This window comes from Choloepus didactylus, assembly GCF_015220235.1.
Source record: "Choloepus didactylus isolate mChoDid1 chromosome 23 unlocalized genomic scaffold, mChoDid1.pri SUPER_23_unloc5, whole genome shotgun sequence".
Taxonomy (NCBI): Eukaryota; Metazoa; Chordata; class Mammalia; order Pilosa; family Megalonychidae; genus Choloepus; species Choloepus didactylus.
In genome coordinates, this window is record NW_023637599.1 from 235,551 (window position 1) to 259,486 (window position 23,936).

At 46.2% G+C, this 23,936-nt stretch overlaps 2 long non-coding RNA genes and 1 gene segment (V, D, J or C); 1 reads left to right on the forward strand and 2 right to left on the reverse strand.

The window, feature by feature from the left end:
- Positions 1 to 443: 443 nt before the first annotated feature.
- Positions 444 to 5,570, reverse strand: LOC119525081. Its single transcript, XR_005214913.1, has 3 exons — positions 5,197 to 5,570; positions 1,958 to 1,969; positions 444 to 1,338 (listed from the first exon to the last, which is right to left on the reverse strand). It is a non-coding gene; the product is annotated as an uncharacterized LOC119525081 (long non-coding RNA).
- Positions 5,571 to 9,291: 3,721 nt separating this feature from the next.
- On the forward strand, positions 9,292 to 9,914 carry LOC119525077. The segment is given in 2 exon segments: positions 9,292 to 9,359; positions 9,478 to 9,914. Coding segments are annotated over 2 exon segments (483 nt in total).
- Positions 9,915 to 15,031: 5,117 nt separating this feature from the next.
- LOC119525069 lies at positions 15,032 to 18,399 on the reverse strand. Its single transcript, XR_005214912.1, has 3 exons — positions 18,367 to 18,399; positions 17,746 to 17,830; positions 15,032 to 15,068 (listed from the first exon to the last, which is right to left on the reverse strand). It is a non-coding gene; the product is annotated as an uncharacterized LOC119525069 (long non-coding RNA).
- Positions 18,400 to 23,936: the final 5,537 nt, after the last annotated feature.

Here is a 23,936-nt window from a genome sequence, read left to right on the forward strand (position 1 = left end):
GAGGGGACTGGAAGCATGTTCCTTGTCCTTGAAAGTCACCTAAAGTAAGCTTAGGGGCAGTGCCCCAGGGACAATAGTGTGAATTTTGGTGAATATTTGATAGGGAGATACTTTGAATGTCATTGTTAGTTACTCCTATACTCCGGTTAGCTCCCAGGCCTGTGTGATAGGGTGGTTCGGGGTTTAGGCATAGCCAGCAATCTTCAGTTAAGTTGGGGGAAGTTTGGTTTAAGAATTTAAACATGAGTTTAAGTGTATTGAACAGAGACTCTTGTAGGGAGTTTGGAGGTGGAGGGAGGGGAGTTGCTTTTGGAGATAAGGGGTGGCTTTTTATGGTGGAGTAAGGACAGGTAAGTGGGAAAGGAGTAGTTGTTACAGGTATTTTGATGTCGATGGGGTCCAGGGGGCCTATTGGATTTAAGGGCTTAGGAATTTTCCTTTTCTGAATAGTGACTAACACTCCGGGGTCATATCCTGACACATATAGGCGCAATCCCCACGTTTTTCCCCCAACCACTGGGAATCTTCCCAATGCTGCTGCGGTTCAACAGTAACAGGGTTACAGTTCCCAATCACACAATTTTTAATAGGAGCTTCTGGCCTTATCTTCCTGGTGACCTTTAATAAATGATCTACATTTTTCCATGGGGCTATGGTTTCACAGCCCCAACTATAACAGAAATAATCATCCTCTCCCCCAGACTTCGAGGCACTTCTTTGCAGACAGATGTAATGTTGACTATGCCATAGCCCTCGTTCCAGTTCTAATTTACCACAACCGAAGCCCCTAAGCTCTACCTTTCCCCATCTCAAATAGGTATTTACAGCTTCTGGTAGATTCCAGAGTCTCCCAAAGAGTTTACATAGGTCAAAAACAAATTTAGGGCTGCCAGGGGTGCTAATCTGGCTGACCACTGTTCCATCAAATGGTGCGAGTTAACTGCCACGTATAATTAGTGGCTTGATGGGGGTTCTCTGCGGCTAGCATTGTTACTAGAGTCAGCATAATGGCGTACGTCGCTGCAGCCGAAGTTTTAGGGGATCTGATGTTTTTTGTATGGACCATTCTGCGTTCTGGTCGGAGTCTGCCTTTTTAATTTGTGAGCGATGTATCCAAAATCTTTTACTTGTGACTTTCACGGCAGTCAGTGTACTTAGAGTCACCTGATAAGGCCCAGCCCAGCGTGCCTCGAGGGAGGAGGGATTCCTTTTTCTGATCCACATTAAATCACCAGGTTCAGCAGGAGGGGTTTCTTCTTCCGCGGTGTCAGGGTTCGGATGGTGGGTGCTGACGACGTGATGGATGTTTTTGGAGCTGTAGTGTAAAGCCTGTAAGGACTTGAGAAGTTCAGAGTTAGACAGGGAGGCAAGCTGCTCCTCCTCTAACTTGGGGAGGAGTGCGGGTGGCCTGCCGAGCATGGCTTCATATGGAGTAATAACCTTTTACATAAGGAGTACACCTAGCTTTAAGTAAGGCAAACGGAAGAAGGCTCACCCAGTTTCCGCCAGTCTCTAATTTAAGTTTGGTGAAGGTATCCTTAAGTGTCCGATTCATTCTTTCTACCTGTCCTGAGCTTTGCGGTCTGTAGATGCAGTGTAGCTTCCATTTGATTCCTAATGCTTTTACCAAGTTTTGGGTAACTTGGGCTATAAAAGCCGGACCATTGTCAGACCCCATTGCTACCGGTAGGCCAAACTGAGGGACAATTTCAGCCAATAATTTCTTAGCTACTACCTGAGCTGACTCTGACCGAGTTGGGTAGGCCTCAACCCATCCTGAGAAGGTGTCCACCAACACAAGTAAGTACATGTATCCCTCTGGTCCAGGAGACAGTTCCGTAAAGTCCATTTCCCATTGTTCTCCTGGGAGCTGACCTCTTAAGCAGTGACTGGGGGTAGCAGGGGTAGTTACATGGCTTGAGTTAACTTGGGCACAGATGTGACATCTTCTGCTTACCTCTTTTGCAACCTGAAAAAGCTTAGGTATGTAGAAGTCAGTTTTTAGCAATTCAGCTAATTTTGTCCCTCCCAGGTGTGTACTCTGATGCATTTTTGAAATTAAGTCTCTTCCCAGTGCCTCTGGTAGGAGAATTCTAGAGCCAGGGAGGACTTTCCACCCCTTTGGATTTTCTCTAGCTTGGAGTCCTTGACCTAGACGAATGTCAGAGTCTGAGTAAGTTGGAACAGCTTTTAGTACCCGAGGTGGTAGGAGGGGCAAGACTTGGAGGGGCCCCACTGGTTTTAGGGCCGCTTCTTTGGCCGTCTGGTCAGCGAAAGCATTTCCCTTTGCTTCGGGTGTGTTTGAAGTTTGATGTCCTTTGCAGTGGATTATGGCTACTGCTCTGGGAAGCCAAAGGGCTGTTAAAAGCTCTAGTATTTCTGAGGCATTTTTAATGTCCTTTCCCCAATGGTTAGGAGGCCGCGTTCCTGATAGATGGCCCCATGCACATGCGCGGTGGCGAACACGTATCGGCTGTCCGTGTAGATGTTCACCGCCTTTTCCTCGGCCCATCGAAGGGCTTGGGTGAGGGCTATTAGCTCAGCTTTTTGCGCAGACATCCCATGGCTTAGGGCTTGAGCCCATATTACCTTAGAGGCCATTACTACTGCCGCTCCAGCGACCCTAGTCCCATCTTGAATGAAACTGCTCCCGTCAGTATAGAGAGTTTCGTCTGGGTTCTGAAGTGGCATCAGTTAGGTCTTCACGCAGGTTGGTGGTTGCAGCTAAGGTTTTGACACAGTCATGAATGGGTTGGCTGGGATTATTCTCTGGCAGCAAAGTAGCTGGGTTTAAAGCTGAGGTTTGAAGAAACTTTATTCTGGATGGATCAGGGAGAAGAACTTGGTATTGAGTGATTCTTGCGTTAGAGAGCCACCTGTCCAGGGGGCTTTTGAGGAGGGTTTCGACGGCGTGGGGGGCGATGATTTGCAGTTCTTGCCCAAAGGTGAGTTTAGAGGCTTCTTTAACTATCAGGGCGGTGGCCACAATGGCCCAGAGGCAGTTAGGCCAGGCTGCCGCAACCGGATCCAGGGGCTTTGAAAGATAAGCCACGACCCATTTCCACGGCCCTAAGCACTGTGTTAACACTCCCTTTGCTATCCCTTGCCCCTCAGCTACACGCAGCTGGAATGGTTTTCTGAGATCTGGGAGTGCTAAGGCTGGGGCTTGGGTAAGTGCCTGTTTTAAGGTCTGGAAAGCCCCTTCCTCCTTGTCAGTCCAAGTTAGTTCTGCGCCCTTCCCCCGGTACTGGCATAAGGAGGGCGGGCTATTTCAGCAAACCCAAGGATCCATAGCCGGCAATACCCAACCGCTCCTAAAAACTCCCTGACTTGCTGCTTTGTCCAGGGTGCTGGAATTTGGAGAATGGCTTGAATATGTTTATCAGACAATGTTCTCTTTCCTTCAATTATATTATACCCAAGATAAGAGGCTTGTGAAACGCAAAGCTGTGCCTTCTTTGCTGACACCCGGTATCCTAACAGCCCGAGGGTTTTCAATAACCCCTCCGTTGCTTTCTGGCACTCTTTGGGAGATTCTGCCACAAGGCGGATGTCATCCACATATTGGAGGACAGTAACTTCAGGGTGTTTTTCTTGGAATTCCAGTAGGTCTCGGTTTAGGGCCTCGTCAAAAAGAGTGGGGGAGTTTTTAAAACCCTGGGGCAGTCTAGTCCAAGTTAATTGTCCTGAATCCCCTACTTCAGGGTCCATCCACTCAAAGGCGAAGAGGGGCTGGCTGACGGGCCAGGGGTAGTGAGAAGAAAGCATCTTTTAGGTCTAGTACGGTATACACTTTTCGATCGGGGGGGGAGTAGGCTGAGCAGGGTATATGGGTTAGGGACCGTTGGATGGATGGTTTCGACTCTTTTGTTGACCTCTCACAGGTCTTGTACTGGCCTGAAGTCCTCAGTCCCTGGTTTCTGGCCGGGTAGGAGTGGGGTGTTCCAAGGGGACTTGCAGGGCACAAGAATCCCTGCTTCCCTTAGTCTCCTAATGTGGACAGCTATTCCTTTTGTAGCTCGGTAGCTCATTGGGTACTGCCGGACCCGGACAGGTGTGGCACTGCTTAGGAGCTGAACAACAATGGGGGTTGGTGGCCAGCCAGCCCCGGGGGGTTCATCTCTGCCCACACCTCCGGTATTTCTTTCTGCCACTTCACTAAGAGTTCAGCATTTTGTTTATTAGTATCCTCCCCAGCTAGGAGGAGGTACTCTTCAGACAGAGGGCAGATAATTAAGATGGAATTTGGTTGCTTTGGGAAGTTTACTTCTGGCCCTTCATCTCGGAAGGAGATGGTTGCTCGTAATTTGTGGAGCAAGTCGTGGCCAACTAGAGGGTAGGGGCATTCAGGCATAACTAAGAAAGAGTGAGTAGTAGTTTTCTCCCCTAAGTTACTTATTCGGGCCTGTGTCCATGGATAGGACTTGATTCCTCCAGTGGCCCCTTGGATCGGGGTCCATTTTTGCGATAAAGGGCCTTCTGCCTCTTGGAGTACAGAGAAAGTCGCCCCAGTGTCCACTAAAAAGTCAACATTTTGGCCCCCTACTGTAAGAGTGACCCTGGGCTCCTGGGGGCCAAGGGCAGAGCCCTGGCCTCATCAATCTTCTTTCTCAAGGAGAACCTTTGGTGGCCCTGGGTAGAATTTCTTTGGGCACTCGTTCTTCCAATGCCCCTGTTCCTTACAGAAAGCACACTGGTTTTGGCCTAGAGAGGGCCCCTTTCACCCTCCTCTCCCGCCGGACAGCCTATTTCCTCCCCCAGACTTTCCTCCGAAATTCTGACCCCCTCCTTGGTTTTTATTCTGCATTTGGTCTTCACCCATAGCAAGTAAAACCTTCACCATTTTTTTGTTTAAGTCTTCGGAACTTTCTCTATTATTGAAAACTTGTTGCGCAACCTCCACCAACTCACTCAGTACTTTTCCCTCAAAGCCTTCTAATTTTTGTAACTTTTTTCTTATATCTGGGGCCGACTGGGTGATGAAGGCAATGTTAATTGCTCACCTGTTTTCTGGCGCCTCTGGATCTATAGGGGTATATAACCAGTAAGCCTGCTGGATGTGCTCTAGAAAAGTGGCAGGGGACTCGGTGGCCCCCTGAGTCACCTCAGTTACCTTGGACATATTTGTAGGCCTCCGCACTGCTGCTCGGAGAGCCCCCATTAGAGTCTGGCAGTACCATTCAAGAGCCCCCTTACCTTGGTCAGTGTTAGGGTCCAACCGGGGTCGGGAGAAGGGAAAAGCAGCCTCGAGGTGGTCTACTTCCGTGGTCGGCAGACCGTCTGACCCCATGACTAATTTTCGTCCGTGGGCACAGATCCTTTCTCTCTCCTCTGATGTAAAAAGGGTCTGCAGAAGTTGTTGACAGTTGTCCCATGTGGGCTGATGGGTAAAGAAAACGGATTCTAACAAAGAGATTAGTCCTTGTGGGTTTTGAGAGAAAGAGGGGTTTTGATTTTTCCAATTGTACAGGTCGCTGGTGGAAAAAGGAACATAGACCATAAAGGGTTTTGGGTTTTCAGGTGGGCCTTGAATGACTTGTCTCAGGGGTAATTGAGCAGGGACAAAGACCTGACCCTGAAGTCCATATGAACTCCCAGAACAGGTGTGGGGGGGGGCTGGAGAGAGTTGTCGGGGGCGTGGTAGAATCTGGAGTGGGAACGAGGGGTCCTTCTGTACTTAGGGTAGGGGGGCCCGAACTGGAAGCAGAGGGTCCTGGGCTGGAGGAGGAGGGCCCCAAGCTAGGGGCAGAGGGTCCCGGGCCAGAGGCAGAGAGCTCCGGGCTGGAGGAGGAGGGCCCCGGGCTAGGGTGGAGGGCCCTGAGCCGGAGGTGGAGAGCTCCAGACCAGAGGAGGAGGGCCCCGAGCCAGAGAAGGAGGGCCCCAGGCCGGAGGTGGAGGGCCCTGAGCCAGAGGCGGAGAGCTCCAGACCAGAGGCGGAGGGCCCCGAACCAGAGGCGGAGAGCTCCAGACCAGAGGAGGAGGGCCCCGGGCCGGAGGTGGAGAGCCCTACAGAATACAGTGGGGGCTGTGACAAGGGGAGACTTTCCTGTGGGAAGTCGAGGACCGGGGGCCTTTTGGGTGGCCCCTTTAGAACAAGCACATTTCACGCTTTAGACAATTTAGGTGGTGAGCAGTTTTTAAGCCATTTGGGGCAGTTGGCAAGGATGTTGATCCAGGTTTCAATATAGGGAATCTGATCCGGATGTCCTGGTCTTCTATAAATTACTCTTTGAACCTGAAAAGCAATCGGCAAATTTAGGGTGCCCTCAGGGGGCCAATTAGAGTCTGGAAAAGTTGGCCATTCGCGCACACAAAGGGCCTTAAGAGTTTCTGGGTTGACCGTGGCACCCGACCCAGCAGCTCGTTGGCAGAAGTCCTGAAAATTTTTTAAGAAGCACTGCAACGGAGAGCAAGCAGAAGCAGATGGAGACTGACCCATTGCGGGGTTGACAAAACAGAAACAGAACAGAACAAAGACACTAACAACAAAACACAAAACAGAGACTAGGTCTGCACTAAGAGACCAATTCCAAACCTGTACCAGAACCTAAAACCTGAGGCCACCGGCCACCGTCATGGTCCAAGGCCAGGTCTCGGAGTTATGGCTGCATCCAGCCCTCCTAAAGACCCTAAAGGGGTACCCCACCAGACCAGATTAGAGATCTCTTACCATTGTGGGCCCATGTCCCAATGGCTCCAGAGGCAGATTTTTGAATTTCGAGGCCTGACCACTTGGTTCTCCGCCGGGGCTGAGGAATGTCTCTCAGCGCGCGCCCCCTGGCGGAGGGCTGGTAGTCAGACCTTTGTCTCGACCTACAAGCCTCAGCAAATGCTGAGATAATCTCGCTGGGGCCTCCAAATATTACGGTGCCCACGAGTTAAAGTACGAGACAGCCAAACAGAATTTAAAGAGCCTTTATTAGTCAGCTAGCTGGCGGCTGCCGTCTCTCACTCCGCGCAGGGATTTCAGTGAGCAGCAGCAGCAGGGACCGGAGAGTGCTTGAGACTTATATAGGCAGAAATCACATCCTGAAAATGCAAGCAAGCTACTTTGACAAAAGCAGAGTTGGCGGTTAATTAATGGGTGCTTAAGATCTTTAGCAACCTTGAGAAATTTTCTCAAGGCTGGTACAATGGTTAATTATTGGAATGGTTATGCTTGGCTAATGCATACATCCGCAAGTCTCACTCCCTAAAACGGCACAGTTTCACTCCCTTCCTCTCAGGGCTTTAATGTTTACTTTGCAGTCATTACCGGTTGAGGGGAAAAGGGACTCTCTTGTTACAGATTAAGAGGAGGGAGCCCACTTCAAAATGCACCCAAGAAAAGTGCCCCCTAAGAATGCTGGAGAGTTAGAGAAATGCCTTTTCTAATCCTGGTTTACCCAGCATGGAAGGTTCTTTCCTCTGGCTGACCCCATTCTTATCCCCAAAGTTCCTCAGTGCCCCCAGCTCCCCAAATGTGCACCTTGTCCCCTGTGTCTTGTCTTCATCACTGGCCTCTCTGACTTCTCAGAAACTAGGATCTCAGGGCACACAATTCTTCTTTTCCTAAGTGCAGCCACATCCTATTGGCCACCAGTTCCTGAGATGTGACCTGCCTCATGCCCCTGGGCCTGTCCCCTCCTCTGCTCTCCCTGCCAACCGGTTTCCGTCAGAACCACACACACCCCTAGTCTGAGGCCTCTGCTCTATCCACTCACAATTCTATTTTCACAGCAACTGACCAAAACAGAAGCCAAATATTATTCCCTGCTTTAAAATCTCAAGATGCCCCAAATCCATAAAGGACAAACTGCCAACACCTTAGTGGATGAAACAGGCCACTGTCAATCCAGTCCCAGGAGACCAGGCCTGGGCTGGGCTCTCCCAACCCCCTCACTCACTGCATCTGTGCCCAGAATAAGGCAGCTTCCTAAATGGACAATTAATTCCATGCCTGTGAGATCTGTAAAACCTGTCTCCTAATTGAGATGCCCTCCTGCTGACATTATCCTGGATTTCTCCTTATCACTCAACAAAACACAAGTTAACTTTATTCCCTTATAGAGCCCTCATTGATTGCCACAAGCACTTGAAATCTGAAGGTTATGCAACTCTCTATTTAATATAGTCAGTAATTTTCTCATTTGCAGTTATCATTTTTCCCCTCCTTTCTTCCTTCTAGATGATAAGGACAAGGATTCAATGCATGAGAACCAGTTACTGCACATATATGGAAATGATATGATTAGGAGGGCAGCCCCAGCAAACTTATGCCTCAGAGGAGATTGGAGATGCACAGACCAGCAGGGTTGGCTCAGAGACTGTCCCTGTTGAGTCTGTACCTTAGATCCTGCAGGGGGAGAGGTAGTGGGTGGGAGCACATGTGCATGAGCAGCCCCTCCTCTGTCAGGCCACTCTGTGGTCTCAGGGGCTGTGTCACCATGGCCTGGACCCCTTCCCTCCTCCTGCTGCTCTCACTACCCAGGTGGGGACAGGCCTCAGGGACCCAGGGCCCCTCCAGCCTGGGTCAGCCCCTCTGCTGCATCCCCTAGGGACCCTGCATCTCTTCTAGATACTATGAGCATTTTTGACCAGTGCCAGGACCCACTGTCCATGCAGTCCCAGACCCCCAGTCACCTCCTTGTGGGGCCCCTGGTGAAAGAGCTTCTCAGGCTCAGGGTCCCAAGTCCTCTGCATTCTCCCCTCCCTTGATCCTCATGTGCATTGTAACATGGCCATATGACCACAGATGCTCCTTCCTCTGTTGCAGGAGCCCCTCCATGAGAAATGCTCTTTATTAATGTCTGTTCTCTTGGGGCACAGTGGGGACATGGCCCATGGTGTTTGGGGACTGAGAGTCAACAGGCAGCAAGGTTGAGGCCCCCACACTCATTCAGCATAGAGACTGTAGTTTGATCAGTGGGCAGCAGGGGGAGCTGCTGATCTTTCCCAGAAAATTCAGAGGGGCAGCCACCCAACATGTAATCCCCCAGAGGCTCCAGGGTGGGATATTGCTGCCTTTGTTTGCTGATGGGAACTCAGTTCTGTCCCTCTGGGCTCCCAAGAGACTCCTGACAGCTGCTCTGCAGAGGATCCAGCAGGTGCTTCCTCTCTTGCCCCTACTGAGGGTAAAACTTGAGTTCACCCCTCAGGCCCCTCATTCTAAAGAATTGTGATCACACCTCAGTTGGGGTTCAAATTACAGCAGATATCACCAGGAGGGGAAACAAATTTGCATAAACAGCCCCTCCTCTCTGCAGTCCTCAGCATGAAAGAGAGGTCAGGGCAGGGGATCCTCAGCTCAGGGCCTCAGGAGGCTGTGTCCACCATGGCCTGGGTTCCTCTCCTTCTCCTGCTCATCTCCCATTGTACAGGTGGGGACAGGCCTCAGGGATTCAGGTCCTCACCCCAGGCTGCATCAGCTCATCTGGCTCAGATGTCCAGCAGCTTACCCCTGACCTCTGCTCCATCAACACTTCTCTGTGTTTGCAGGTTCCCTCTCCCAGCCTGTGCTGACTCAGCCACCCTCCCTCTCTGCATCCCCGGGAGCATCTGTGAGACTCACCTGCACTCTGAGCAGTGGCCTCAGTGTTGGTGACTTCTGGATACGCTGGTTACAGCAGAAACCAGAGAGCCCTCCCCGGTATCTCCTGGCATTCAAGTCTGACTCAGACAAGAACCAGGGCTCCGGGGTCCCCAGTCGCTTCTCTGGAGCCAAAGATGCCTCGACTAACTCAGGTGTTCTGCACATCTCTGGGCTGCAGCCTGAGGACGAGGCTGACTATTACTGCTGTGTGGGGCATGAGGGTTCTAAGACTTACACGGTGGTCCAGATGCACAGGGAAGTGAGACAAAAACCTCCCCAGATCCTCCAGCCTGATGCAGTTACCCTGTCCCTGCTTGTGACCCAGTCTCCCTTAGATGGGTGACTTCTATTGACACTCCTTCAGCCAGCACTTGACTTTCCTGGGACCACTGGATGTGAAAATATCTTCCTTTTCATTCACTCACATATTTAATTTTATATGTTGCTAATATCTTCTATCCTGACCATACCTATATAGTTAGAAAATTGCTTCTTAGGAAAAATTATCCCTTCCAAGAAATGATGGATGAGGAAGGAGGTGGTTGACCCCCAGCCCCATGCCCAGCCCAAGGTCTGATCATGACTCACAGACACGTGTGATCTGAGAGCTTCTCCCTGGTCAGCTGGACCCACCAGGTCCCAAGTGAGCTCCTCCTCAGATAAGGTGCCTGCCCTCCTTCTCTCCACATATAATAATTCTAGTCTGGCTCCAGAAGCTGTTTCTTTCTTTCTCAGTGGCTCCAGGGATGTTGAGCAGAGCCTTCTCCATGGTGTCATAGGACTCTTGACCTCCCAGCAGCACTGTTACTGGTAGAAAACATGGTTCCAGGTAGTCAGGCCCACCTGGGACCCCACTTAATGCTAATGAATGCTCAAGTTTTCCTGAGCTGCATTGGGTAATAAGCTTACAATACCATACATGCTGTCCCCCCATAGGAGCAGGCCTTAGTGTTAATTATGTTTTTAGGTTTCAACCACATCACACTGGCAATTATATCTTGGGAGGTATGTTTTTGTACAGTTGTTGTAGTGCTGCATCTTTGGTCCTCTGGGAAACAGGATGGTGGGCTCCAGGGTTCCATTGGACCTTCTTACAGTGCTCTCCAGCACTATGCAGCAGAGCCAGTCTGGAGGCAGCATCCACTGAAAAGCCAAAGCAACTGAGTCTTTTCTTGCAGGCAGAGTCTAAGGTGTCTAAAGTAAAAGGTGTTTTCAGTAATAGCATGTACCCATCTACTTCTGGAGCACATCCATGTGATGTGGTTGACACCTTTATAGTTCTAGGGACCACATAAACAGGTCTAGCCAATACCTCTGATGGGGAGGGAACCTGCAGGCACAGTACTAGCAGTCTGGTTTAAACATGCAAGCACTTCAATTAAAACAGAGGTCTAATTTTTTTCTTCAAATTTTTGCTAAGGTTATGTTAGATAATGTGTAGAACATAATTTGTATACTTCTTTTAAAAAGTCTTTTTTGTTGTTGAAGATGAAGTTCTGACTTGTAGATAACTGCAAGCACTTTCATAGAAGCATTAGAGTAAAACAATGTAACTCACAAGGAAATTTGGCTGTTTTTGTGACATATAACACTTTAAAAAATAATTAAAATCATAACTAGGAGTACTATATTGTTTGATATTATTCAGATCAGTAATTAAAAGATTAGAAGTTTTTAATTTTTATTACATTGTCTAAACATGTCTTCTGCAATTTATAACATATTACATGAATTTAATTCATTTTTAGCACTTCATTTTTTTAGCTAAAGTTAAGGAAAAGTCTTAGCTGTTTTAAAAGTGAGGAGACAATATTTTTAAACAAACAAGGACATGATAAAATTAACATAAAGTGCAAGAAGTTATTTTGATAAAACAGATTTTCTGCCTTCTACATTGATTATTCAGGAAAACATTTTTAGAACCTCTTATTAAACAATTACACCTTAATAATCCAAAGAAGGTTTTTTTAATAAAAGCACATTTTTTTTATATTTTATATTAAAATTTACCAAAATGATTTTGGAAATTATTTTCAAGCAAACAGCTTACAACATACAATCATCATTAGAATTAAACTTGTTAGAATAGTGCTAAATATTTAAAACACTTTTGTTAATGCATCTTGAGACATTAATAAACAATCTTTTGACAAGAATATAATGGAATGCATAGGTTCTCCCTAAACACACACACACACACACAGACACACACACACACACACACAAAATGATTTAACTTTGCATGAATTTTGAAATTCATGAAAGCATTTTGTTTTCTCATTTCTTTAAAAAATTTTGCAGGCATATTTGCTCTAAGTATATATTTATTACTATAGGGTACTGAACAAGGTGAAGCCAGGAATAATCTTCACAATCGTATATAACAATTATTAAATCAGAATATTTGGGAGGGATCCTTAATGTTTTTGCTATTTGCCATCCCATGGCTGCTCCTCTATGCCCATCATTTTATGTATCATAAGGCAGCCTTCTCAGCAGGTTTGGGGCATATTAGGAGGAAATGGGCTAAAGCCTTTGCTTTGTGGTTACTATGAGCAATTTTCCCAATTTAGTTACCCTGCAAAGTATCCTCTTATTGTTTTAATGTAGTGTGCCAACTTAATACTGTTAAACATTTGAGGTTTGGTGACAAGTTGAAGTGGAGACACTAAGTTTTCTCCATATACTCTAGGTTTCCCACAGTGATTACCAAGTAACTGATGGATACATCTATTTGAGACATGGATAGCTTAGAAAAAAAATAATATTTTTGTACATTCACAAAGTTTCATCTAATATAAAATGAGTAACCATATTTTTATTTACTGGCCAAACAAGGCTGTTAAAGGGACTTTGTGCTAGTGTTATGGGTTTGTTTGTTACACCTCAAATGTATGGTTTCCATTAGAAAAGGCTTGAGCCTTATCAGGTCATGGTTCAGCCAGTTTGGGTTTCATTAAGTAACCTCCCATATAAATAAGAGTATAGGGGCAAACAATAATTTAAAAGTAAAGAGTGTTTAATACAATAATTCAAATTTAACACATATCACTGAAGGAGCACTTAAGGTAAAAGGAACAAGTTTACAATGCAAAAATAAATTGATACATTACCAAGGCTGGGGGCTTCTGTCCCTTTAGGATGTAGGTGGATAGTGAATTAGAAGACCTCTCCTAAGTTATAGAATATTTATAGAGCCTTGATTTAGAGTATGTTTATTTTAAGTCATATGCTAAATTTTTGAACCGTGAGTAATGACATACAGGTGGTGAACCACTGGTGAGTCAAAACTAAGGGAGGATATTCACAGTGTTATCAGATTCAAACTTAACTTTGAATGTCTGCAAAATTTTATTGAAAATATGTCTACTAATTAAGCTATGACTTCTCTAAGAGCAATAAAACACATCTTTTACTTACATAAAAACTATAATTTAGAAGAGATTATTTTTACTTATATTTAACTTATTAGTATAGTTTTTTTAATTTCATTTTATAATTAGTTTAACCATTGCATCATGTTGATAAGTATACATTTGATTAAGACTGCATTTGCCTTGTTACATTACTTATGATTTATTTATGATTAAAATAACAGTGACAGCCCTATTCTGTTTTCTTTTCTTTTTTTTTTTTTTTTTTACACAGAGTACAAGATGCTTACATGATTTTTTATCTAATAGAGGTGACAGGGGCTTTTGGCTTTTCTGAAAATATTCACAGCTTTCAACTGTTTAGCTTCTCCTGAAGTACAAACTTCTAATATAAGACTTGAAGGATATGAATCATTTGTCCCAGTTAGTATAGCAAGATTTTTTACTTTCTATTATTTGGAAATTGTACTTGAGAGTTTTGGGGTGAAATTCTGTTAAATATGCTTCTGTATCAGAAGGAGTAACTGGTTCTTCACCATCAGAACAAAAATCACTAGTTGGTATATGAGGGCAACAAGGCTCCTCAGCTGTCTGATCTCTATAGAGAGGGAATCAAAATTCTCATTATCATATTCCTCAGTAGAGATATTATCCTGTGATACTGTTTTGACAATTTGCACTTTTGCTGATTTTTAAACTGTATTAGTTACTTTTGATGTCCTCCCAGCAATTTCAGGTTTTTGTGAGGACTCCTTTGGCCAGGTCCTTTTTCTGACTTCTTAATTTTAAAAACAGACAGGCCAGCACATCTACATCATTATTTCTCTTATCTAATTGCTCTGGAAGTTGTGATATTAAAGCAGAGGGGGAAGTCTGCTTATTTTTACTAACTGTAACTTTTCCTTTAACTTGCAGATTTCCCTGTCTTTCTTGAGACAGTCTGCTATAGCTTGCCATACCACACATATGGCCAGGTGACTGCCATTGCCACTTACTTGTTATTTTCATTAAATTTCATACTTTTTGTACTTGTAATACATTTTTAATTGGATAATTACCTGAAGGTCAGAATCCCATCTTCTGGTCTTTCTGCACCTTTGCTTAATTTATATTGTGGCCACACAGAGTTGGAATGATGTACTAACAATTTTTTTAAATGACACTCTCCAAATTTAGACCAATTGTTAAGAACAGTTCCCAAGAGAGATGTAGCCAGCACACTATGAGAGTTTCCCATGGCTAAGCAAAATACCAACAGAAATCACAAAGGCAGAACATCAGAGTAGGAGCTCCTCAAATAGAACTGGTTCTCCACACAAATGCAAACTGTGCAAACTGCACAAAATTCAAAAGGAGAACCACAAATCCAGGGTCACAGATAGTGGAGCTCAAACCCACTGTGTCTGCATGCATGAACCCTGGATCAACTCAATTAGCCTTATTACACAATAGAATAATTGAAACAAAAGAAAGCAAAGTGAACACAACAAACAAAAGGTCACACACTTACCCAGAACAGGGAAAGTCTCAATTGCAAAGTCATCTTCACCCAGATGTGCCTGGTGTCCATCAGTGGCAGGTGCATCCAACTGGACCCTCCAGTCCTGGTCCTCCAGGAAAAATTCCTGGGCAGCTGCTAGGCACAGAGCTGTGGGGTCCAGGGGAGGCTCACAGCTGATGAGACATAGATCAGGGCTGCACTAAAGGCAGCAGGTGTCCTTTCATGGTCACCAATTGTTACCATTTGAAAACATGGTTTTAAATAGTCAGGCCCACCTGATCCCACATCAAACAGAGAAACAGGTCTCTTTGCTTTGGTGAGAAGGTGAGTTTATTGAAGATGCATCAACAAGGAACTGGAGAGGAAAAAAAAAGCTTTCCAAGACCAGTTGAGTGAGAAGAAATATTTGGGCTTTTATAACCCCAAACAGACAAAGAAATGGCCAGAAGCTGGAAGAAAGCAGGAAGGAAAAAAAAAAATAGAAGAGAGAAAGCTGTTTGGTCAGCATTTCCTTGTTATCTTCAGGTCCTCCTCTCATTCAGGCTTGTTTTTCAAGTTCCTGATTATGAGACCACATGGTTACATCCCTCATATCTTACTGCAGGCAATGCTGGGAAAGTTCCTGGGAGCAGAGGATAAGTTTTTGTTGTTGAGATTAGAGCAACAGCAAGTTATTTTAACAAGGGCTTTTCATGGTCAGAATAACTTAAAGCTGCTTGAGTGAAGTGATCTTAATAGACAGTTTTTTTTTTTTTTTCCTCTATTGGCTATTGAAGACTATACTAACCACTTTCCAGCCAGAGAATTATATTGAATATTTTTTACTTATCTAGCTATCATCACTATAACTCCTATTTTTACATATATTGCCCATGAATACTCTAAAGACTTTGAACAAGCAAGTGACAAAAATGTATACCAATACTAAAATCCAAAAATAACAGTCAAGGAATAGGCAGAATTGTCAAAAATTTCCATCCAAAAAGGACCTGGAATTGAAGGTTAAATCCATCCAGATGACAACCCTCAACATGTTTTAAAGAAGAATATATGCATTTATATCCCTCTGCCCAACAGAGAGTAACCAGAGGTTGATCAAGGCCCCTGGGATCTGCTTTGTGCCTCCACATCAGAAAGGCACCTGAAAGATAAAACTCATGTCCTTCCTCTAATCCAGGAGCACAAACCCACCAGGGGTCAGGGCCAGGCCCCCAGGAACCAGCAATGGGTCCTGGACAATGGATGCTGTGCCCTGTGAGTGCATCAATTTAAAATAAAATGCTGTCACTGGGCCAAACCTGTAACTATCCCTGGTAACTCTGCAGGTGGCATTCACAGATTTTTTGTACCCCTTCATTTTAGCAAATTCTTCATTTGGGTAACAGAATTCTGCTGACCCACTTCAAATCAAAATTTATGATTTTCTTATAAATTAAAAGCAGAAAGATTTATTTTTTCTAATGTTTCCACTTTGGATTCCCCTGAACCCTCCTGCCCTGTATGAAATCTTTCTGAAACATGCTGTTAATTTCAAATGAAAAAATATCAGAGCCTTAGAATGTGAGGTGTATAAATACAAGTAATTTTCATTTCATGGTTATATTAAATTTAGAGGAAGAATCTTCTCCTTGTAAAAAGTTCCCAGCACAATGATCCCAGAGTCTGAACTTATGTTTAACTCAGAGAGGAAATAGCTCCCTGTGGCCCATGTTCTCATTTCTGCAGATTCCCTCTTCCATGATGCCCTTGTAGAGTGGAGATGCAGTAAGCCACAGCTCTGGCTTAGCAAGTTGTGGAAATGGTGCTTAGCTAAGGGTACATTTTTAAATATTTGCTATTTAAATTTCAAATCTTGGCTCCTATTGTATTGAAAACAATTCACCATTGTTGCTGCACTCCAGGATAACCAAAGGATCCCCTTTTCCTCTGTGCTCCTTGAATATCCTCAGGGAAATGACCAGGGGCAGAAGGTCCCCAGTCAGGTCTCCCCTGTCCCTGTAGCTATGAGTCATTCCCTTCACAAACACACCAAAAATAGCACCCCTTGCAAACCCTGGAGTTAGAGAAAATACTTTTCCTGTTCTACTATACCCACCTTGGAAGGTCTTTACAAGCACAGACACCTTATCTCTGACTGACCCCCTGCTCTTCCCAAAGCCCACCAGGGCCCACAGCTCCCCAGATGTGCACCTTGTTTCCTGGGCCTTGTCTGCCTCACCAGCCTCTCCCACTGCATGGGTGGGAACAGGGTTCAGAGACCCAGCAGGTCCTTCCAGCCTGGATGAAACCCCTCTGCTACCCCCTAAGGACACTGCACCTCTTCTAGAAGACTGTGAGAGCATCTCTGCATAGTGGCAGGACCCCACTGACCATGCAGACCCATGTCCCCAGGTGCCTTCTTTGCGGGACCCCTGATGAATGAGCTACTCAGGTCTCAGCACCCAGAGTCCTCTGCAGTCTCTCCTCCCTCAATCCTCATGAGCATTGTAAGGAGGCCACATCTCCCCATATCTGCTTCTTTTACTGCCACAGGACCCCCTTGATGAGAAGTGTTCTTTATTAATGTCTGTCCTCTTGGAGCACAGTGGGGAGCATGGCCCATGGTGTTTGGGGACTGAAAGTTAACAGGCAACAAGGCTGAGGCCCCCACACTCTTTCAGCATAGAGACTGCAGTTTGATCAATGGGCAGCAGGGGGTGCAGTGGGCCTTTCCCAGAAAATACACAGGGGCTGCCCATCACTGCAATCCCCAATGCCTTTGTTTGCTGATGGGAATTCTGCTCTGTCCCTCTGGGCTCCCAAGAGACTCCTATCAGCTGCTCTGTGGAGGATCCAGATGGTGCTTCCTTCCTGTCCCCTACTGGGGGAAAACCTTAAGTTCACCCCTCAGTTCCCTCATTCTAAAGAACCAGGATCAGATCTCAGTTGCAGCTTAAAGAACAGGAATCATAAGGAGGGGAAATAAATTTGCATAAAGACCCCTCCTCCCTGCAGCCCCCAGCATGAAATAGAGGTCAGGGCAGGGGATCCTCAGCTCAGGGCCCCCGGAGGCTGTGTTCACCATGGCCATGACCCCTCTCTTTGTCCTATCTCTCATTGCACAAGTGGGGACAGGCCTCAGGGACTCAGGATCTCACCCCAGGCTGCATCAGCCACTCAGGCTCAGATCCCCTGCAGCTTACCCCTGAACTCAGCTCCATCAACACTTGTTTGTCTGTGTTTGCAGGTTCCCTCTCCCAGCCTGTGCTGACACATCTGTCCCCTGTCTCTGCATCCCTGGGAGCATCTGTGAGACTCACCTGCACCCTGAGCAGTGGCTTCATTGTGGGGGACTTCTGGATATGCTGGTTCCAGAAGAAGCCAGAGAGCCCTCCTCACTGTCTCCTAGGATTCAAGACAGATTCAGGGAAGCACCAGGGCTTCCTTAGAACCAAAGATTCTTCAACTATCTCAGGTGTTCTGCACATCTCTGGGCTGCAGCCTGATGACAAAGCTTTTACTGCTATAGATGGACAGGGGCTCTAACATTTCCACAGAGCTTCAGACCCATGGTAAAAAGAGGCAAGAAACCTTCCCCCAGATCCCTTGGTCTGGTGCAGTCACTCTTTCACTGCCTGTGGCCTAGTCTCCCTAAGATTGGTGACTTCTATTGACATTTCTACAGCCAGTGCTTGACTTTACTGGGATGACTGGATATGAAATGCCAAAGGTCTGAGTCTCTCTCATGTGTCAGTGACTTTAAGAAACTTTACACCAAAATGTAGCTGAAATCACACCCTCGGCTCCAATAAGGTTAGAAATTTCATGGCAAGCAACAGGTTCCTCTAAGATAGAATGGCATAGGCAGAATGACATCAACCCACCCATGGCAGTCCCATAAGCTACAATCATCTGGTTGATTCTGTCAGTGTGAGGCTCACCTGGGGCTCCCCCAGGCCTCCTGGCCAGTGAAAAGTCAGATTCAGGTGTGTTCAAGAATCTCTTTCCGAGCATGTCCATCACTCAGTCAATCTGGAAAACAAGCACAAGGCCCCAAATTGTGACTTTGTTGCATCAGCACAGGACCCTGCACTGAGAATGAGTTTTTGGATGAAGTTGTGATTGCAAACCCCTTCTCCCTGCAGACACAACTCACATGCAGCATTGAAGCAATCACATGCCAGGAACTGCACCAGGATATTCTATGATAAAATAAAATTCCACCAAAGGGATGAAACAACACCTGGATATGATGATATAATATGGAATAAATGAAAATTATGCTAACTTAATCTATTAATATAATTAATAGATTTTAACAAATACAGGTTATTGGGGGAAAGTTTACACATTTTCAAATACCCATGTGGAAATTGTTAAGCCAGGAATATTCTGCAAGATTTTTGCAAATTCATGAAAAATGTGGGGGTATACACCCACTGGATAATGAAAGGAAATTTAAAGCAAAATTAAGCAGTGTTAAGCAGTTACAGAAACCAAAATTTAATTAACAGCACAGAAACAGACCTATGCATGCAATAGTCTCAGGAAGGATTGTTCAATGAAAATACACTTCTCCCTCTTGGTTCCCCTCCTACTTCTGTTTGGAGCCCTCACCATGTCCCCTGGACACCCAGTTCTCTCCCTCCCTCAAGTATCTCTCAAATACAAACATCATCCCAAAGGTTTTGCCTTCCATGGAACCCTCCCTTGACTTTTCATGAATTTGAAACTCCTAAAATCCTTTCTCTTCCAGAAGGCCACTCCCTCCTTCTCTCCCATGGGGAGCTCCACACCCACTCATCCAAACACGGCCAGTTGAAGGGCACCCTCTCTGAGGAAACTTCTCTAAATGCCCCCCAAATATTGGAGTTCAGACCACAGACTTCTCTCCTAGCACTTTCCATGTTCCCTGTATCATTTATTTTCTTTTGGCTTTTCCCTCTGAAGCCTGTCATAAAAAGGAAAGTAAGCTAACTTAGTAATATGGGTCTGAGCTCAGTGCTTGGCACACAGATGTCTCAATCAAAATGTGTGGAATTACAGTGAAAATATGGAATGGCAGAAAGACCCGACTGTGGAGAGTGAAGTTTTCCATGTGACCAGCAGGGGGCGCTGTGGGGCTGTGACAGGGGCTCCCTGTGGAAGGAGCTCACAGATACTTGAGTGTCCAACTGACTTCAAATCTTGTTGGGCCTGAGCTTCCTGATGATGAATCAACAGCTGTGGTCTCTGCAAGATTCTCCTGCCTTCAGCCTTGGGGATATTCCCATTAGTGGCTACTTCCACCCAGGCTCCCCACAAGGAGCAACCTCAGAGCATCCCTGCTCCTTAGATGCCTCTGTCCACAGTCCCCAGCTCAGACAGGAGATGGGATCACAAGTGGGTGTCAACATTTTGCATGACTAATCTCTCCTCCCTGAAGCCAGGGGGAAGGACATAAGAAAGGCCTGGGGCAGCCCAGCTCTAGAACTGGGGCCTCAGGGCCTGTGTCCACCATGGCCTGGACTCCTCTCCTCCTCCTGTTCTCCTCTCCCACTGCACAGGTAGGGACAGGCCTCAGGGGCTGGCTCAGATCTCAGTAGCTCCAGATGGTTTTCTGTCCCTCACTCATGGGTGTTTGTCTGCAGGTTCCTCTCCCAGCCCTGTGCTGACTCAGCCACCCCTCCCTCTCTGCATCCCGGGAGCTACCACCAGACTCACCTGCACTCTGAGAAGTGGCATCAACATTTCAGGAAAAAGTATATTCTGGTATTGTCAGAAGTCAGGGAGCTCTCCCCAGTTTTCCTGTTCCATTACTGAGGCTAAAACAGGCAGTTGGGATCAGGGTTTTCCAATTGCTTCTCTGGATTCAAAGAGATATTGATAAATACAGCACACTTGCTTACCTCTGGGCTCCAGCTTGAGGATGAGGCTGATGATCACTGCTGCATATGGGAGGACAGCTCCAGAGCTCACACAGGGCCAAGGATGAAGGAGAAGTGAAGTGAACACAAACCCCCTCTGATCCCTGAATTACCTTCTCCCTTTGTGACCTGAAGAAATAAGATGCAGTAATAGAAAAAGGATGGGATTTGAAGACACCACTGAGACCTGTTCAGAAAACCATAAGCAATTGAAATGGTTCAATTCTTTGCACCAGGAGACTTGGAAGGGAAGAAAGAAACCAATGATTGTCCTTTTGGAGTTGTAATATTCAGTCTAATTCAACAGCCTTCAGGCTGGTGAGGCTCTGCAGCTGAGAGGGGAGCTCCCTTGTCATTACCTGCGATTGCAATTGCCTCTTCTGAAACAACCATCCCTCCTTCTGGAATCTTGGAATCCCAAATCCCACTATGTCCTGATGAGCTGCAGCAGCAGGAGAGTTGATCAGGGAGAGCAGGGAGTCCCAAAGGGGATGGCTCAGGATGTCAGAGTCCCCAGTTGGGTCTGGAGCCTCAAGACCATCTTGGGATACTGTGTCTAATCCTGAGACAGCCCCATTGTCCGAGAAACTGCTCAGACCTCCAAGGGGCCTGAGCAAACCTCATGGACACTGAGCAGGGATGGGACCCACAGCTTCAACCTGCAGGACTCAGGGGCCCCAAAGGCCAGGCTTCCTCTCCCACTGGGCCTGGGTCATTGAATCTCCTCCTCCTCTTCCTTCTGCTGACCTGGGAGGACCCAGGGCTGGAAGAGCCCAGGGACAGAGAGAGAACAAGGTTCTGATGGAAATGGATCATTCCTTCCTGTGGTTGTTTTGGGAGATGCAAAGAAACTGAGGCAGCTAAGCCTCCCTCAGAGCTCTGGGAAGGAGAGTCTGAACCTCTGCCATGACCCAGACTGTCTTCTCCTCCTCCCAACTATTTATATAGGAGGGGCCACCTAATCTTGGGGCGGTGAGCAGTTGAAGGACCCACACCCAACTGTGCCCCACGGCCCCCTGTGTCTGGACCCACAGTCCTTTCTCTGCCCCTCTAGGACCTGTGGCCCAGGTGGGGTTGGTTTAACCACCCTTCTTCTTCAAGGACCCTGAGACAGATGCCATGGACCCCTGCTCTGGAAACTGCAACAAGGTCTGCACTGAAGGGGCATCTTGTCTTGAGCAGGACCAGGGCTGTGTCCACAAGCCCTGACTGACAGAAACCACAATCAACTCCCACGGGATCCTGCACTCCATTTTCTCTGGCTCCAGGTGAAACAGCTCAGCCTCTGAGCCTCTCTGGGCTCCAGCCTGAGGACAAGGTTTGGTTTGTCACTGCTCAGAGTGGAGCAGCAGCCTCAGGGCTTCACCCAGGGCTCCAGGCCTCAGGGACAAGAGGACACAACAGCAGCTCCACCAGACTCCCCAGGTGCAGGGAACTCAGGTGTGCAGCTTTTGACTGGACTCAGGAAAGCCATAGTGCTTGGTTCCATGTGAAATACATGGAAGTTCCAGGGCTATTAAATGTAATAGTGTTACAATCAGAATACAGTTAGGTCACCTGATCCCACATCAAACAGAGAAACTAGTCTCTTGACTGGTGTGAAATTACTGTTTTTTACAGCTACACATGTAAGGAACTGGAGGAAAATTTTTCCAAGACCAGTTTGAAGTGACAAAAGGGGGCTTGGGCTTTTGTAGTCCAAGGAGACAAAGAACTGGCAAGGTCCTGAGAAAACTGAAAATAAAAAGCACTTGCTTCATCATGTTTGGCACACATCTTGTTTGGAGTGTTATTTCATTCCTGCAAGCAGAAAAGAGAGGAGGATTTGAATACTGTGATAGAAGGACAGAGACTAAACTTTTGAGATTAAATCACAGAAAGCTATTTCAACAGGGGATTTTAGGCTTAAAATAACTCAGCTCCTAGAGTGAAATGATCATAATAAATATTTTTCTAGCTACTGAAGACTATACTAAACTTTTCCAGTTAAAGTATTATCCTGAGTATTTTTCCTAACTCTTCAGCTATCAACAGTATGAGTTAAATATCTGGACCTGCAAGATTAACAAATGCCTGCAGGCAACATACTCCTGAATGCATTTGGGGCTATAGAAAGAGGGGTGCACACCATGCATTAACAGTGAGGCCAGGAAATTTTCATGTGCATTCCCTGTATTAATGTTCTCTAGGGAAACAGAATCAACAAGAGATATCTGTAAATATAAGATTTTATAAAAGTGTCTCATGCAACTGTGGAGATGAATGAGTCCAAATCCCATAGGGCAGGCAGCAAACTGGCAACTGCAATGAAAGTGTTCAATGAACTCCTCAGTCAGCAAACTGGCAACTCTGAAGGTGTTCAATGAAATCCTCAGGAAATGCTTTGCTGGCCAGCCAAAGAATAAGTAAAGGTCCTCTCTCTCTCTTCCTTAAGTCTTCAACTGACTGGATTAAATTCAGCTGATTGAATTCTCTCATTGTGGAAGACACACCCTTCATTGATGTAATCAGTCACAGGTGCAGTAAGTTGACTGATTATTTAATAAACCGGCCTTCTGGTTTATTAAGCAGCATAAATGTCCTTGAGGTAATGGTTAGGCCAGTGCTTGCTTGATCAGACATGTGGGTACCATCACCTGGCCAAGTGGACACATAAACCTAACCTTCACATTCCCCTTTCCAAAATAGTTGATGGAAAATACAAAGTTTTAACTTAGGGAATATTCATGTTTCAGATTTTTCTTTACTAATCCAATTGGAGGAGCTGGATTCACACACTTAGATGGAACTCTGACCACAAGTGACCATTCACCAACATCACCAGCAACCCACCCATACCTTTTTCTGGCCTTGGCACATGCCCTGACCTCTGATCTGAAAGTCCTTTCTCCCTGTCTGCCACAGATTGTTCATCATGTCCTACAGGTCCAAACTGATCCATCACACAGGCTTCTTTACCTGGAACCCTGTCCACCTCTCACCCCAACAAGCACACAGAGTTATTTCCCCAGGTGTATGATACTACAGCATGCTTTACTTATCTCTCACTCACCATGGTCAGCATCTGGCCAAAACAGGGAAAGTTGGAGCTTCAGGGACACAGTTGATAGAGATTCACATTTTCATAATGACAATGGCCAGTGTAAGAATAGTTTTCAATCAAGATAAACATCCCTAGTTGAGAGCATCACTGTTCCAATGCAGGACTTATGGATGATCCTTCTTGCTCTACAGTCTTGAGTAGTGGCATCAAGAAAGGCATTGCTGAATGGAAGGACACTCTGCCCTTGGGTTTGTTGGCATCCCAGAGGCCAGAGGATTTTTGCCTTGTGGCCAGCAGGGGGCATGGTGGGTTGACCATAAAGTGAGAGTACTGGGCCTGACAGCTGGCCAACCACTCAGATGGCTCCAGGGGAGTGGGGTCAATGGTGTCCTACTGATGCAGGAGATTTCTGCACTTGTGATGCACACTGTGACTCAATGAGCTCCTGTGTATGCTGCCATCACCCTAATCCATCTGCATTGGTTCACTTCCTTATTTTCCTTTGCTTTCATCTGGTCCAAGCAAGGCTGGTGGACAGCAAGGAGCAAGAAGATATTTGCCT